The 16,749-nt window shown below is 40.3% G+C and overlaps 1 protein-coding gene across 7 annotated transcripts in view; it reads right to left on the reverse strand.

The window, feature by feature from the left end:
- The window catches only part of DGKB (diacylglycerol kinase beta), a 686,362-nt gene that overhangs the window by 140,460 nt on the left and 529,153 nt on the right, over window positions 1-16,749 (reverse strand). For all 7 annotated transcript variants that reach the window (XM_072650808.1, XM_072650809.1, XM_072650812.1 and 4 more), the window contains one exon: window positions 3,656-3,746. In XM_072650808.1, the coding sequence (XP_072506909.1) occupies window positions 3,656-3,746 (91 nt within the window). The remainder of the gene's footprint in view (window positions 1-3,655; window positions 3,747-16,749) is intronic.

The following is a 16,749-nucleotide window of genomic DNA, read 5'->3' on the forward strand; positions in this document are numbered from 1 at the left end:
AGAGAGAGAGAGAGAGAGAGAAGAGAGAGAGAGAGAGAGAGACAGAGAGAGACAGAGAGAGACAGAGACACAGAGACAGAGAGACAGAGAGACAGAGAGAGACAGAGAGACAGAGACAGAGACAGAGAGACAGAGAAGGGGAGGGAGGGAGGGAGGGAAGGAGAGGGGAAGGAAGTGGAAATGGAACCTGTGTTATGAGCTTGAGTGACTGGGAGGATAACCTCCAAAGTAATAGAGGTGTTCAGGAAAGGTAAGAGACTTTTATTTAGTGGGGGGTGATGGGGGAGGTGTGACAGGGATCATGAGTTCCATCTTGGACATGTTGAGCTTGAAATATCTATAGGGCACCCAGATAGAGGTGCCAAAGAAGTTGCTGAAGATACAAGTCTGGATGTCAGGAGAGAAATAAGGGCTCTGTATTAGAATCTGAGAATTATCTGTGTAGAGATGATCGTGGAATCTAGGGGAGAAGATAAGATCACCAAGGGAGAAGAGAAAATGGTCTAGTATAGAGCCTTAGTGGCCATTTACGTTTAGTGTGCATAACTTCATATAATTACTATCAATTAGGAGGACGCATAAAATACTATACAAATGGCATCTATTATGCACGGACATAAAAACAGGGATTGCCGCCTTTGATTAGGTAAGACATTTAAATGTCAAATGACATCAAGAACATATCTTTTTCATTAGAAGCCCTGAGAATACTTCTAGAAATAGATTAAGGGAAAGGAAGGGGTTTGTCCTGATGTGTCTTGACCCCCTGGACTAACCACTAAGAAACGATTCACTCTGAAAACTAGAGGCACTAAGAAACTTGTCAAATTCTGATTAAAAAAGATTTCTGGCACAAACAATACAGTAAATTATCAAATATTCTACATAATTAAAATAAACAGAAAGATGTATTAAAATATAAGTAAGTGATCAACTAAAAGAAGCCGTGGAAGAAACATGATTGGAAATTTTTGCTACTGGGACAAGCACCACAAGCAACACGGAGGACATGGCACAAAACAGGATTGTGTATCCATCCTTGACTTTTATTGATCTATAAGCAAAGGTTGAATGAATGTTGGTTGAGTGTGTCCTGAAGGGTAGGCTCTGCAGGTAGAGTTTGGACATTTCCGCCACCCCAGCTTAGACCTTGGAGGTCCCTTCCAATTTGAAGTTTGATCTTATACTCTGACATTCTGTGAGTCTGTGAAATACGAAGAGAATCAGAACTAAGCTAGCAGAAAAAGAGCCTATGGCAGTAAAATCAGAGATCCACTAAGGTGGCAGAGAATTTTTTTTTTTTTTTGCTTAAAATATCACATTTTCAGACAAAAATCTGTTTTTCATTATATAAAAAGGCACAAAGGTTGATACTATGTGAATGATATTTTAAAGTTATCCCTCTAAAGTTTTGGATGTATTGTTGGGTCCCCTTCTAAGTTCTACGTAAGGAACCATCCCATGCCATTGGAGGAAGGGTCAAGGATCAAGATGCTGAACCCGGATAACCTCATCAGCTTTGCTCAAGGTGACTTTTGATCCTCATGCAAGTTTTATGAAACAGCAGCATCTCCATTTCAATACAAGTTTCCCTTAGACCATGGCATGTTATAATTGATTCTAAAAGTCAACATTTAGTTCTTGTGTCTCTATTTCCCCCACCTAGCTTAATGTTTCAGCCTCAGTTTTTCTTCTGTCAAATGGGAATAATAACATCCACCACAGAGGGCAGATGAGAAAATCTAATGAGATAATTACGTAAAACCTTTTAGCAACCAACCATCAGTCACTAAATATTAATTAAGTACCTATTATGCCCAATTAAACATTATAAAAATGTCAGCTGGTAAGAGTTAGAAAGAAATCTTGAATCCATTTTTAAGTTAACATTTCAAAAAATGCCCCAAATTCAGTCAATTATTAGTGATGGCAATGATGACGATGATGATGATGATGATGATGATGATGATGATGATGATGAAGATGGTGATGATGATAAAGATGGTGATACCCTAAATATCACTTTACAGATCTTATCTGATTCTCATATTAGTCCAGGGGGAACCACGATGAAAAGATCCTTATCCCCACTCATTTTACAGATGGGCAATCTAAGGCTTCTGGTGGAGGTGGCTTGACCCTACTTACATGGCATGATGAATAATGCAACTGGGGTCCTTGGACTCTAGGTGCAGGGGTCTCCTCCCTGTCTCATGTTGGTAGGAAGAATTGATTATGGTGACCAGGGCTGGGAGCTTAATTTCTGTTCTGTGCCACAGGCTGAGCAAACTCCTGTGCAGAGGTAGACTCCAGGGGTGTAAGAAGAGTAACATTTCACCTCTCCTTAGAGACACCTGGAACCCCTGGCAAGATAGCCAATGTTGTATATTCTCAGCAGCAGAAATAAATTAACTCTTTGGTGGGGGGATACCGAAGCCTCTAATTTGGACAGTTCCTCTGTGTGGCATTAACTCAATCCTATACTCAACAGAACTTACCTATTCAAAGGCAATCTTACATAATGGTTAAATGGTTGGAGTCAGGAAGGCCTGGATTTCTGTGTTGCCACTGGTTGAATGGCAAAAACTCTCAGTGCCCCTGGAAATTCTTTAAGACCATAAGCTGCCAAGGAGTTACCCTTCTCTATCAGAGGGAGGAGTTTTCTCCCTGGGAGTTACCTCTGTGGATTAAAAGTCCAGGTCTAGACCAACCAAACCCAGCCAAACAATAAACCTCACTAGGTAATAGGTTATAATAACCTGGCCCCCTAACAAATTGCCTAAACTTATTTACTAATTGTGAACAGGTCAGCTGTGGGGGAGGAAGGCTTACTTATCCTTTTCATTTTGAAATGAGATGTTAAATTTCAAAATGAATAGAAATTAATTATGGATCAGATGTGAAGTCCTGATTTTATACATGTGCCTTTAACTTGCTCATTCCTGAGGAACTCATCTTCCTTTTTTCATCTAGCCTCTCAACCTCTCTGGGTATAAGCAAGCCATATCCTTTTATCCATAGCCTCTCAGATGCCTGTGTCCCATGGTGCCTATATTTTTTTTGTAGACTTGTTTGCTCCTTGACTTTTGAGAGCCTTTTTTTCTCCCTAACTTTGCTCTATTTCTTGGCATTTCGACTTCCTACATGGGTAATGGAAACATGGCAACCTTGGTCACTGAGGAAAGCTGCTTAATGAATGGGAATGAATTGGCAAAAAGTGTATTTTTTAACCTTTATTCAAGAAAGTACAATTTAAGTGAATTGGGTTTTAAAGGTTATAAAATATTGAGACCTGGAAATAATAAGGATTTTTTCCCCTTTTTTTGGCTTCTTGCAAGATTTTTCTCTCCTTCTGCTAGAGTCTTTCATTTAGCTTATATCTTTCTATCCACATCAGTCGCTGTCACTGATGCACTGATTTCTAGAAACTATGCTCCACTTCTTACCCTCTTACTCAGTAATAAGTCTTCACTAATAACCAAGAGGAATTTCATACCAAAATTTAGGGCAACCTCACATCAAGGCAGTTGGACAAAAATAACATTTGAGACTCCTAGCTTGGCATTCTTTGCAGAGCTCAGAGTTTAGCTCAACTAGGACCCTCCACACACAAAAGTTGCTTCCTAACTCCCTTGAGGAGAACTCTTTTCCTTACTTCGATCTCCACAGATTCATGCAGCCTCTTGCAGGTCGCCGAGAATGTCTCCGAGGTGCCAAACTCAAAATACCAAAATTTGTTCTTCATTCTGAAACAAGAAAAGGAGAAGAGGTTTAGCGAGCATCGGTAACAGACAGGAAAGATGGGCCCAGCCTGTCTTCTGGCAAGAGTAATGGGGGAGATCTGGCACATTTGACGTCCACTGTGAAATGGATGAGCCCATAATTTTCACAGCTTAAATGCTGGTGTCAAGTTGGATGATGGCCCCTAAAGGGATAACAAAAATGCTTTTCATATGACAGGCTCAAGTGCACCCCTGTCTTTTCTGTCATTGGAATTATCAGCCCTCCCTTCCCCCAACTCCACTAGGTAACAAAGAAAGAAACGTGTTGGAGGTGGGAGGGAATCACCTCAAAATGAGGGTGAGTACCTATGAGAACTGAGTACTTGGAATCTGTCAGGAATAGATGTCACTAAAGAAAAAAATGTCCATTCCAAAGCCAGATTCTATGATATTACGGAGTTCAACAGAGACAAGAAGTAGACAGTTTCATTTTTGCAGTGCTACCAGAAGGCCCAGAGATATTGGCATCTCATCGTTAGAGTCCATTGCTTTGCCTTCAGTGAGACTTCAACACATTTGTTAGAGGGAATTCAGTTAAGACATAAAAGAAACATGGATACATCAGTTTATGAGTGTATTTATTCTGGAAATCAAGTGTTTCTTTATATTTATCATCTCCAAATGCCCTACTTGAAAATTCTCTTTTATCTATTCCCTTCTCTTCCCCTTGGTAGGGCTTGGAGTCTGTGTAGGTGGACGGAGGAGGACAAACTGACATGGAATCATATATCCTTGCAAGAAGTTTGTCTTTAAAAACAATGCAAATAGCTCAACTCCTGGGAATGAAATGCAATTTCATGGAAGAAGACCGGATTTTCAAAAGCCCTAGTCATGTGGGTGAAAAAATCATAGTGTGAAAAAAGTCATTTTTGACAAAGCTAAACCATTTATAATCATTTGTTACTCAAATCAGAAATCCTGAATTCGGTTTAAATAATGCACATATTTACATGTGCACACAGACACACATGAACACAGGTATAACTGGAAAAGAAATTTTTCTCATTTCTCTGGCAAACTCTGATGGTGCCATTTGGTGACATCTGACATAAAACTTGACATCTGTATCTTGGATTTGATACAAACTAACATCTAGGAAATGTACCAGAATGTAACAATGGACACGTCAATTCCAAGCAGCCACCACAGGGGGCATGATTAACAAACTGCACCCTGTTTCAGTCACAGTAAATGTCATTGGGACCAATACTTTGCATGTGATGATGGTAGGCAGAAAATGTTACATGAATTTTATGTTCTAAAAACCCCAACAACTTAAAGCAACTTTGTGGATGAGCTCCATAAATCTTCAGGACCCCCTAATGTTGGAAGGTTGTTCAATGCTCACCAGCCTATTTCTTAATTACTAATGTAGTAGGAAAAGCAAATTGAACATCATTAATCTGAAGGACTGTATGAAGGGTAGCACTCTTGATTTCTCTGAAAATATTTATTTTTAGGTTAAAACATCATTTTAAAAGTTGCTTAATCTTTAGACCTCTGGTTCAAAAAAAAAAAAAAAGATTTTACCGAGGTCACATAGATCTTGCCTTTGTATAGAATTCTTAACTTGGGAGAATGAAATGCAAAATGAAGGTGTATAGAAGGTATAATTTTTGGATACAGAGCTCTATCACAAAATTGGAAACAGATTCCCCTGGTCAGTATCATCCTCCAAACTGAAAATTTGGGGGAATAAAGGTCTGGCTAAACTCAAGAATTGTTGGCCAGTATCTGGCCTTCCAGGGAGCATCACTTGACCCCTGCTGCCCAACTTATCTTTGCTACCATTTTCACTGATGGTTAGTAATTGCCTGTTCATCGCTCCCGCTCTACCCCACTATTCATCAACACTGGATGCTCCGATTTTTACCAGATCTTTCTCCTTATTTATCATGGGTGAAAGAGCATGCCTCCACTATGGTGGGTGCTGTTTTCTAACCCTTTCAGCCCAGATATGAAGGCAGCCAGGACCTTAACATTCAGAAAATGGTCGAGTTCCCAAATTTATTTTTTTTGACTGTCGAAGTTCCATATTTGATGCGAGATGGATGAACTCATCATATTCACACATTAAATACTGATGTCTAATTAGAGCAAGGCCTACTTCTGCTAGACTAACAAATGTTTTTTTCCCCTTTTCACAAACAAACCCACTTACTCTTTTCAACTCTTCAGGATTCCACCCCAGACCCCATTCACCATTTTGGTTTACATCACGGTCCATGGGCCAAGCTCCTTTAAATTCTCAGTTATTACAGCCATTTTTATGTTTCACTTAGAGAAATATATGGAGGTGATAAAGCCCACATAGAATGTGAGTCCACATGACAAATTAAAGGCTGTTAAATTTTATTTTTTTTATACTAAAACGATCTTTGGATTGTAGGAATGCAAAAAAGCACGTTTGAACATACATACCATCTCTTTTTTATGATGCACATTTGAAAATGAGCCGGTGCATTCCTAATCACTTTTGACAGGGCAAAGAGATAAATAATCTTGGCCTAAAAATTTGAGCCTAAAGTTTTAGGCTGCCATGAATTTTTAAGACCAAGATGTAATGTGCCTTTTGCTTCAAAAGGCCCTGTGGCTACTGGTGTGAGAGTTGCTCTGCCCATAAGCCCTGGGACAGTTGGTTAAATGAGAGGGCTGAGTGTTCAGGTCTTTTTGTTAAAGTATTTAGTCTGTTCTAATTGTAAACCTTCTAATTCCTCTTTAATATTCAAAGCACTTGGTTCCCAGGTGTTCAACTGAAGGTGCAGGGCACAGTTTCCATGTACACAGCATTTCTTCCTGACTGTCATTTCTGTTTCTCTCACACAGCAGTACAGATGGGGAAAATTACCGAGCTTTCTTTTTCCTCCTGTTTTTGAAGAGAAATCATTCTTTGTCAACGTAGCAGCTAATGGGTACTCTGTATCTCAGGCTTTTCACTGCTAAACATGTAACCTGATGGTTAGGATATAGCTCTTGACCAACCCTTTTCTTTGATGGATCCAAGTGTTTGACTTTCAGGTGCTAAGGAAAGTTCTCTAGCCAAACAAAAAACAAGGTGGGGGTGGGTGAGAGAAACAAGAAACAGTTGTGTTTTTCTTTTGGGGAAGACACAGAAGCATAACTGGTCTGAAAGCTCAGATGTGAAAAAACTAGCTGGCAAACCAAGGATGTGGGAGAGGATGCAGAATTACCTTAGTTGCCCAATTCCATCACTGTTGAAATTACAAAACTGTGGCATAGTTTTAAATCAGTATATCATTTGGAAATTAAATCAGATCCTTCCACCTGGGAGGGATATTTTGGCTGTAAACAATGCATCCAAGGCAAAAAACCTTTTGCAAGAGTTGTTCCTGAATGAAGTTACCTTCTCCTAGAAGATGGCTGGCTATATTTTGGCATATTTAACAGCCAAAACAAGACATTGCTAGGCGTCGGGGCCACCTGAGTAAATATAGGAATAGAATATTTGAGGTGGTCAATTTAAATTCAGTCCTATTTCAGGCTGTTTTGTGTATCTAAAAACAAACAAACAAACGAAAAAACCAAGCTGATCTATGTGCTGAACTGATTTTTACCTTTCACCTATCAGAGGGATGATCCAAACAATGACTCCAGCTCCAGAGGCTGGTGGTAATTATTCTAAGGGTGACAGAAGATTCTAAAAAAATAAATAAATAATGGGTTAAAAAAGAAGAAAAAGGGCAAATAAGAGAAAAGATGAGAAAGAGAAGACAAAAGAAAAAAAAACTCTTAAAATGAATTGTATCTGCAGAAGGAGGATCACTGACAGAATCATTTCAGAACCTCCAAGCTAGATTTGTAATGAGGATTCAGAATGCCAGCAGAAGGATGATTGCTTCAGGAGGGAACAAGGAAGCTTCTCTCATGAGCACATTTGGGTCAGAAGAAACTGGTTTAGTTTCTGGCTGCGTCTGATCAAGGGCTTTGCAATAATGACCACAATGTTTGTTTTCTTGGTTATCTGTAGATGTTAAAAAGTGACTCTTCTGGAAACAATGCCATGCAGTAGAAGAAACCCCTTCCTAGGGATAATAAAGTCTTCCCAACTGGCTTGGACTTTCAGTGGGCCCCAAAGTGTGAGGGCTGGTTTACAGGTTTAAGAAGATGACTGCTTTGCTAGCCCTGGGACTACTTCATCTTTTCTCAACATTCTTCGTCCCTTTTTGTCACACCACAGTATTGACAATGACCCCTAGGCATGCCCATTGCTTTTCCAAGTCCACCTGATCCACAGGGGAAGGGTCTATTGCCCATAAAAAATATGGTATCATCATTTCTTAGAAAACAAATAAAAACAAACTTATTTTCAAACAGCTTCTATTTAAATTCAACAGCATTTATTAAGAGCCTAAGGACAGCTATGTGGTGCAGTAGATAGAGTGTCAGGGCTGCAGTCAGGAAGACCCGAGTACAAATCCAGCCTCAGATACTTACTAACTAGACAAATCATTTGACCCTGTTTGCCTCAGTTTCCTCATCTGTAAAATGTTTGGGAGAAGGAAATGGCCAATGTATATTTGCCAAGAAAACCCCAAATGCAGTCATGACTGACTAATGACTGAAGACAACAATAATTAAGGGCCTACTGTATACTGGATGCTGAGGAAACAGACACACACTAAGGAACTTCCATCCTGCTGGGGAAATGAGGCATGCTCTGGGCCCTGATTTCCTCTTCTACAAAAGGAGGGAGCTGGACCAGATGAGGTCTGAGAGATCTAGTCCCAAACCTAAGGTCCTCTGAAAGTAACTCATCTAGAAAGTCATAAGAAGGAATTTCTAGGAGAAAACCCAATTGAGAAAATTGGAGAAAAGTCCTGAGCAGGTGCAGGAGGTGGTCTGTACAAACCTCTACTTTGAAAGGAGCTTGGGATTGTTTAAGGCAGACTGAGGAGGCCACACTGACATGGCAGATCACTAGTACGAAGGCAGGGATGGGGGAGATGAGGTGCCATGTAAAGGGAAGCACTAACAGCTTCCTTCAACTCTAATAGAGAGTGAGCAAAGAAAGGGACTTGTATTAAGATATGTTTCCGGAAGCAAGTGGAAGCTGATTGAATCTCAGAGAAGCCACTAAAGCCTGTTGATGCTGTGGTGACACAGAAAGGTCTCTGTTTTAGGAAGGTCACTTTAATATCAGCATGTTGGATGGATGGGACAGGGGAGGACACGGGGCAGGAAGATCAATTATGAAGCTATTAGAATAGTCCTCATAAGAAAGGACAAGGGCTGGAACTGGGGTAGAGAGTAGATAAAGTGGAAAGAAAGCAGGGAGGGGAGAGTCTACCAGAGGAGAATCAACAACCCCTGGCCACAGTGACTGTAAGAGGGAGAAGGGCTAAGAATGGATGACCAAGGATGGAGAGCCTGGCTGATGAGAATGGTCCTTTTAAGAGCTATTAATTTCAAATATATCTGAAATTTTCTGGGAAGAAAATATTTTTGCCCAAAGTGGCATACATATGCCCACTTGCACAAGCATACACACATCAGAAAAAAGGGAGGGGCACTCTAAAACAAATCACATCAAGATAAAATTCTCTATTATTTACTACCTTGCCAAATCATCTACAGGGTACAGAATGAGACTGAATTTAGGGACAGAATTCAATTCTCAAATAGTCAGGAGAATGTTGTCCAAGTTGGTGCAATACCCCTACATTCTAATCCCATACTTGATTTAGAAGAAGGGAAAAAAATCAGAAATATGGAGCCTACAAGCCTGTGTCCCCTCTCCCAATACTGATCTAATAGGAAGGTAATCTGAATGTTCCATTTGACATCAGGGGCAGGAAATTGCAAAGATGGAGCTCTAAGCTCAACAGAAAGAAAATCCCTTTACCCAAGAGAGCTACCCTCAAAGGCAAGGGACTTCCCATGGAGGACGAAATGCTGGAAGGCCCCTTGTCTACTGCAGTGTAGCAAGGATTCTTTTTCAGAGATAGGTCACCAGTGGTGACCCCTGATGTCCTTTTCAGCTCTGAAACTCTGGTTTGGGGACATGATGACTTCTAATTTTTCTCAGGGAGAGAATTGTGCTCATGGGAATTTCTTCAAGGGGATTTTGCTCCACGGCAGTATCTTTAGTGAAGCCATTTTGTATTCATACCAAAGAATGCAAACTCTAGGTACAAACTAATAAATAGTAAAATGCCAAACAAAAATGCATGTATCTTCCTGCTTAGATCATAAGATGTGCGGCCCAAATCCCAAGGAGCCACAGAAATGGGCCATTGAAACCTCAGAGTGCATCATATCATTCCATCTTGGTTTTTAAGGGAGATGGATGCTTTAAACAAATTATTTTTTACCCTAATGGCTTTTACAGGCATCATGAAAGTTTCTTCTACTTTTTACAATACAAGAAAAATGCCTTTTGTCCAATAAATTGAACGTTTTCATCCATTCCTCCCAATTTTCCATGATTTTCCTTGCAAATTGAAGCTACATGCATGTATCTTGACAGGAAAAGAGGCCAGTGGTACTTAATTTGGTCAAATATTGGCTTCCTTTACTTTTTACCCCAATAATAAATTTACACCTTTAAAGAAGTCAGAGACAGAACTAAGGAGATAGGCTGGCCTCTCATGACCATGGTTGTTGGGGGTTCATGGATGGAGGGAGATGAAAGGAGACAAAGAACAGGAAACTGAGGCTTCCCAGGGACCTGCTGGGAAAAAGAGACAGGGTGGTAGAGTTGGTAAGAGGTTGCCTGTAGGCCACATCTCAGGTGTCAGGAGAAAAAGCAAAGGGCTGTCAGAGATGGGACACTAGGGGTCACCTCCTAACTCTTCTCTCATTTCCCAGTAACACAAATCTTCATTATTTGCTAGGTGCCACTATGCACTATAAAAATAACAATATCAGATGGCATGTCTAGAGACCTTTACATTTTACAAAGAATTTCACTTTCCTTAACTCATTCAGGCTCACAACACCAGAAAATAAGTACTGCAAATATGACTTCCCTGTTTTATAGATGAAGTAACTGAGGCTCTAGGAGTTAAGGGCCTTGCCCTGAATCATTCAACTAGTAAGTGTGAAAGGTAGAATTTTTCGCCCAGATCTTTATGCCTCCAGGTTCAGTGCTCTATACAAACCAAACTATGTCAAGGTGTGAGGTCCCTGGACCATAAGAAGAATGAGCTCAAGTCTGGGTGTGGGGAACCACACGTGTCCCTCTAGGTTCTCAAGTGCAGGGCTGCACTTGAGGACCTAGAGAGCCACATGCAGGTTCCCTACCTCTGGTTCAAGGGATGAAGAATCTTAGAGCTTTTGTCTAATTCCCTGGGCTTTGGTTGAGAACTATGACATGTGCCTCTACTCCCTAGATGACACTTACCATCCCATGCAACACCACCTTCAAGAATCATGTGGGAATCTATCATTTAACAGGCAACTATTAGACACCTCCTGTGTAGCAGGCTCTGTGCTGGGGATATAAGGATGGAGAATGAAGCAGCCCCTAATTGCAAGGACATACTAATGTAGTGTTTAACAGACTTCTCAACAGAAGTTGGAGAAAAAGACTTCATAGATGTTTCAGCCAGGGAGAAACACACTTCTATCCATATCCCATGGATTAGAATAGTTTTCTTTCAAATGTAAGGCTTCTTTCTTTTTTTCTTTTTCTTCCTTCCTTTTTTTCCCTCTCCTTCTTTGCCTTTCTCTCCTTCCTGCCTTCATTTCCTCCTTCTTTCCCTTCTCTTTCTTTGCCTCCATCCCTCCCTTCCTCTCCTTCCTTCTTTCCTTCCTTCCCTCTTATAAATTTGGTTCCTAGGGCAACTCTCTTAACAGGGCTACTGATTTCCCTGGTCACCGTGTCTTCCTGGTTGTCATTTTTTCCCCTTCTTCAGATTGTCTACCCAATCATTCGCTGATGGAGCATCATGTTCATGTGGAAAATTAATCGAACTCAAAGCCAGAAAACCAGGATGTAAGGTCAAGTTTTGAAACTGAGTAGATGGGTGACCTTTGACAAATCACCCCCTCACTGAGTCTCTGTTTTCTAAGAAAAATGGCAGCCGTGACATTCATATCCTCTACCTGGGAAGATTATTGTGAGAGAGGTGTGCTGTCAATGCAGAAACCCTTTCAGCAACGACGCTCATAATTATCAGTAAATTAAGACTTCCGCAAAACGATTAAATGAAGACTATTGGTTATATAACTAAGGAAATCCATTGTCTGTCAATACCAAGTTTGAACAAGCACTCCTCTGTACACAAAGAAAACAGTTTGTACCAGGAGACTGAGTGAACCAAGCAGTCCCAACTCACAGCTCATATCTGGGAGTCAGAAACTCAGTATGAGCTAAATATGGCAGGTCTTCTCAAACATCCATTTCCAACAACTGTAAAGTAGAACAATACACATACCTTGTCCCCCAGGGTTACAATTAGGAAGAATCATGTGAGAGGAAGGAATTAGAGAAGTTTGCAAAGTGGAAGCCTTTCCCTCTGCCAATATCAGCTGTTACTTTGACTGGTAAGGAAAAGCTAGAAACAAGGTGAATGAGCAATCAAAGTTTCCCTTCCCTTTTCTGTAGGGATATGGGGACCAACGGCTATGGAGGACTGGATATATTTCCAGACCAAGGTTGGTTGTGTACCTGTTTAGGGAATTACATGACTGTTTCTCTTCATTATAAGGGAGGATTCAGTTGAAGGGAGCTGGGAAAAGGCTGCCATGTAAAGTAAAAACTTGGAAATCTATGGTGCTAGCCACCTTTCCCATCTTCCTTTAAAATATCTCTTTTTCTGGGGGTGTAGACTCACAATCTCACTGTTGAAAGGAATTCCCATTATGGAAATGCCTTCCACTGACAAAGATCAGCAGGTCTTCTGCAGTATATTCATTCTCTTATTGTTAACACAGAGTTTCCTTGGCTCCTGAGAAGATCAGCAATTTTCCCGGTATCCAACTTTGTGCCAGAAACAAGACTTGAACCCAGGTCTTCCTGACTCCGAGATCAGATTTCAATTCACTATTACTACTTGTGTGTACATATTTATGCACATATATGAATGTGCATGTGAAGATATTGAAATTAAATTCCTAGATAAAACTGAAGGGAAAAACAGGAGGTGAATGTCTGTTTTCAACCCATATTAAAATGAACTTCCTGATCTTGGAGTGAGCCTGCTTCCACATGAATATAAAAAACGATCTTATCTTCATTTGTCTGTTAGAAGAGGTGCATTTTGTTCAGAATGTTGTATATAATTTATCGCGACCCCAACTGAGGAAAGCAAAGGCAGATGATGAGATTTCAGGGAATAATCAGGCGTCCCTCATGATACAAATCAATGTCAAGAACACAGCCCAGATACTCACTGATGAACTGATTTGTCTGGTAGATGACATCATCCTTCACGTTGATTTCAATATCAACATTTTGTGATCAATTTCAAGCAGTCTCACCTCAGTGCTGTGTGTGTGTGTGTGTGTGTGTGTGTGTGTGTGTTTACACTCATGAAACCACTTTCTAGAGCCACTGAGAACTGTGGAAAATGGAGTCTATCCCCCCCCCCCCTTCTTTTCTTAAGAGAAGCTTCTGGATAAACAGAATTTCTAAATTGCAAAGTAGTAAATCTCTTTACTGGATAGGAAGAGGGCTGTGGATGTGTGAAGGAAAGAAAGAGGTGCTGCTGGTCTTAACTATTTTTTTAAAGAATAAAAACAAATTGTATTAGGAATGAATACCTGAAATGTGTGAAGCTATGGTGATCTTCACAGAACATGGGGAAGGGGGTGAAGTGTGAATCAGGAAGACAAAGGGAGGAAGGGGGTGGTTGTTGGGGGTTTTGTTTGCTTGCTTGCTTCTTGAAATTTCAGGATATATTATTAAAAGTTTGATGGAGAAAGGGTTGAAAAAGGGTGCTGATGGGTACTCTGCCAATTTTCCTTAATTATTGTTTATGATAATTTTGGACAAATCTCCTGTGTGGTTGAAACTAAAGAGCTGGACTAGGTAGTAGACTTATCATTTTATTAGTATAGGAAACTCTTAGCAAAGGAAAATTCCCCCACTAATGCTGACAGCATTTTCTCTGAAAAATGGGCATCAAGAGTTTAGATGAGTTGCCCATGGTCTCACAGCCAGTATATATCAGAGCTGGGAATGGAGTGAGATGTTCCTGGATCTATATTCTCTATGCCAAGTTGTCTGTAGTGATAGTAAATTTAACACTGACAAATGAAAAAGAAGAATTCAAGAATTTTAGTGCATTTTCAAAGACATGATAATACTCTGCCAGAACATGTGCTCAACCCATATTAGCAAAAGGCCTTACCTGGAGTCTTTTGTTTTTAAACATTAAGAAATAAATGCAAGGGTGGTGGACCCAGGCCCTGCCTTCCTGACCGAAAATAGAAACAAATAGATGAACACTCCATATATGTATGTCTATTGGCATTTTTATACATATAAACTGGTATACACATATTTTCATTAGACAATAACGAGGTAGGTAACAGTTAGCTAGCTAGGAGCAGAGGAGACAGATCCAGACCTGTGATTTCATTTGGGAGAGGAAAGTCCCGCTACATATGTACACATGCAGACACATACACATGTACACACTTATACATGTTGATACGCTGTCTTCAACATAAAATGTGGAAGAGTTGAGTCACTGAAAGCTGAACAATCAGACTGAGATCACATGGCTAACATGGGCCAGAAGAAAGACTTGACTCAAGATCTTCTTCCACCCCAAGGCCCATCTTCTGCCACACACACACTCAACTCAAATACATAAAGGGAGTATTGAAGATATACAGATATATGGACCCACACATTCTTAATATTCTATAGTGTCTTGTCTTGAACCAAAGTTTGAATTGTCAGCTCATAAACTATAGAGATGAATTCTACTTTGAGGGGTAAGTTTTAAAAGAAATGGGATGCAGGTAGCTTAAAGTTCTGGGTTGTAAACCTACCATTCTCTGACTCACTGCATTATTCTTCTCCATTAAAGCCCCAGTGATGTTCTCCATCACTTTCCTCTCATGAAGTAAAGAAGTCACTTATATTTCCTTTGAGGAAATCAATGAAGTAATCCCTCATCACAAAAGTCCCAAAAGCCTGTCCTTAGAAGAAAAAAGTGCTTTTTTATTAGAATTTATGCATTTTTTTCTGAATTGCATCAAATAGCAAGTCGTTCTAGGAACCATCATCTTCCTTCTTGAAGCAGGTCATTTTAGGGGGGGGAGGGTGTATTGCTTTTAGACACTCCCTGCCTTATACTGGGGCTTATCTTTCTCAGGTATCTGATCATTTTCAAGAGAGCTTCTGGATTAGGCTGCCATTGGAGCAGGGGGAGGAGAGGTGGTAATTATCCTAAGTGGTGTTTAAAAACTGGAAAAATGAAGAATCTCAAATTTCTTTTTTTTTTTATTAATTTTTAACATTTATTTTCACACAATTTTGGGTTACAAATTTTCTCCCCTTTTATCCCCTCCCCCCCCCCAAACCCGAGCTTTCTAATTGCCCCTGTGACCTATCTGCTCTCTCCTCTATCCTCCCTCCCTGCCCTTGTCTCCGTCTTCTCTTTTGTCCTGTAGGACCAGATAGCTTTCTTGAGCCCTTAACCTGTATTTCTTGTTACCCAGTGGTAAGAACATTACATTTGGACCTAACACTTTGAGTTCCAACCTCCTTAGCTCCCTCCCTCTCCACCCCTTCCCCTTGAAAGACAGGCAATTCAATATAGGCCATATCTGTTTAGTTTTGCAAATGATTTCCATACTAGTTGTGTTGTATAGGACTAACTATATTTCCCTCCATCCTATCCTGTCCCCCTTTACTTCTATTTTCTTATGGTCCTTTCCCTCCCCAGGAGTGTCAACCTCGTATTGCATTCTCCTCCCCATGCCCTCCCCTCCATCCTCCCCCCCACCCTGCTTGTGCCCCTGTCCCCCACTCTCCTGTATTATGAGAGAGGTTTTCCTATCAAAATGAGTGTGCATTATATTCTTTCCTTTAGTGGAATGTGATGAGAGTAGACCTCATGTTTTTCTCTTGCCTCCCCTCTTTATCCCACCACTAATAAGTCTTTTGCTTGCCTCTTTTATGAGAGATAATTTGCCCCATATAACTTTCTCCCCTTTTATCACCCCCCCAAACCAGAGCTTTCTAATTGCCCCTGTGACCAATCTGCTCTCTCCTCCTTTCTCCTCCCAATATTTCTCTCTCACTGCTTGATTTCATTTTTTTTTAATATATGATCCCATCCTCTTCAATTCACTCTGTGCACTCTGTCTCTATGTATGTGTGCTTGTGTGCATGTGTGTGTGTGTGTGTGTGTACTCCCACCCAGTGCCCAGATACTGAAATGTTTCAAGAGTTATAAATATTGTCTTTCCATGTAGGAATGTAAACAGTTCAACTATAGTAAGTCCCTTATGATTTCTCTTTGCTGATCGCCTTTTCATGGTTCTCTTCATTCTTGTGTTAGAAAGTCAAATTTTCTTTCCAGCTCTGGTCTTTTCATCAGGAAAATTTGAAAGTCTTCTATTTCATTGAAAGACCATTTTTTCTCCTGAAGTATTATACTCAGTTTTGCTGGGTAGGTTATTCTTGGCTTCAGTCCTAGTTCCTCTGACTTCTGGAATATCCTATTCCATTCCCTTCTATCCCTCAATGTAGAGGGTGCCAGATCTTCTGCTATCCTGATTGTATTTCCACAATACTTGAATTGTTTCTTTCTAGCTGCTTGCAATATTTTCTCTTTCACCTGGGAATTCTGGAATTTGGCCACAATGCTCCTAGGAGTTTCTCTTTTTGGATCTCTTTCATGCGGTGTTCTGCGGATTCCTTGAATATTTATTTTGCCTTCTGGTTCTAGAATCTCAGGGCAGTTTTCCTTGATAATTTCATGGAAGATGATGTCTAGGCTCTTCTTTTGATCATGGTTTTCAGGTAGTCCCAGAATTTTTACAT

This window comes from Notamacropus eugenii, chromosome 3 (genome assembly GCF_028372415.1).
Source record: "Notamacropus eugenii isolate mMacEug1 chromosome 3, mMacEug1.pri_v2, whole genome shotgun sequence".
Classification (NCBI taxonomy): Eukaryota; Metazoa; Chordata; class Mammalia; order Diprotodontia; family Macropodidae; genus Notamacropus; species Notamacropus eugenii.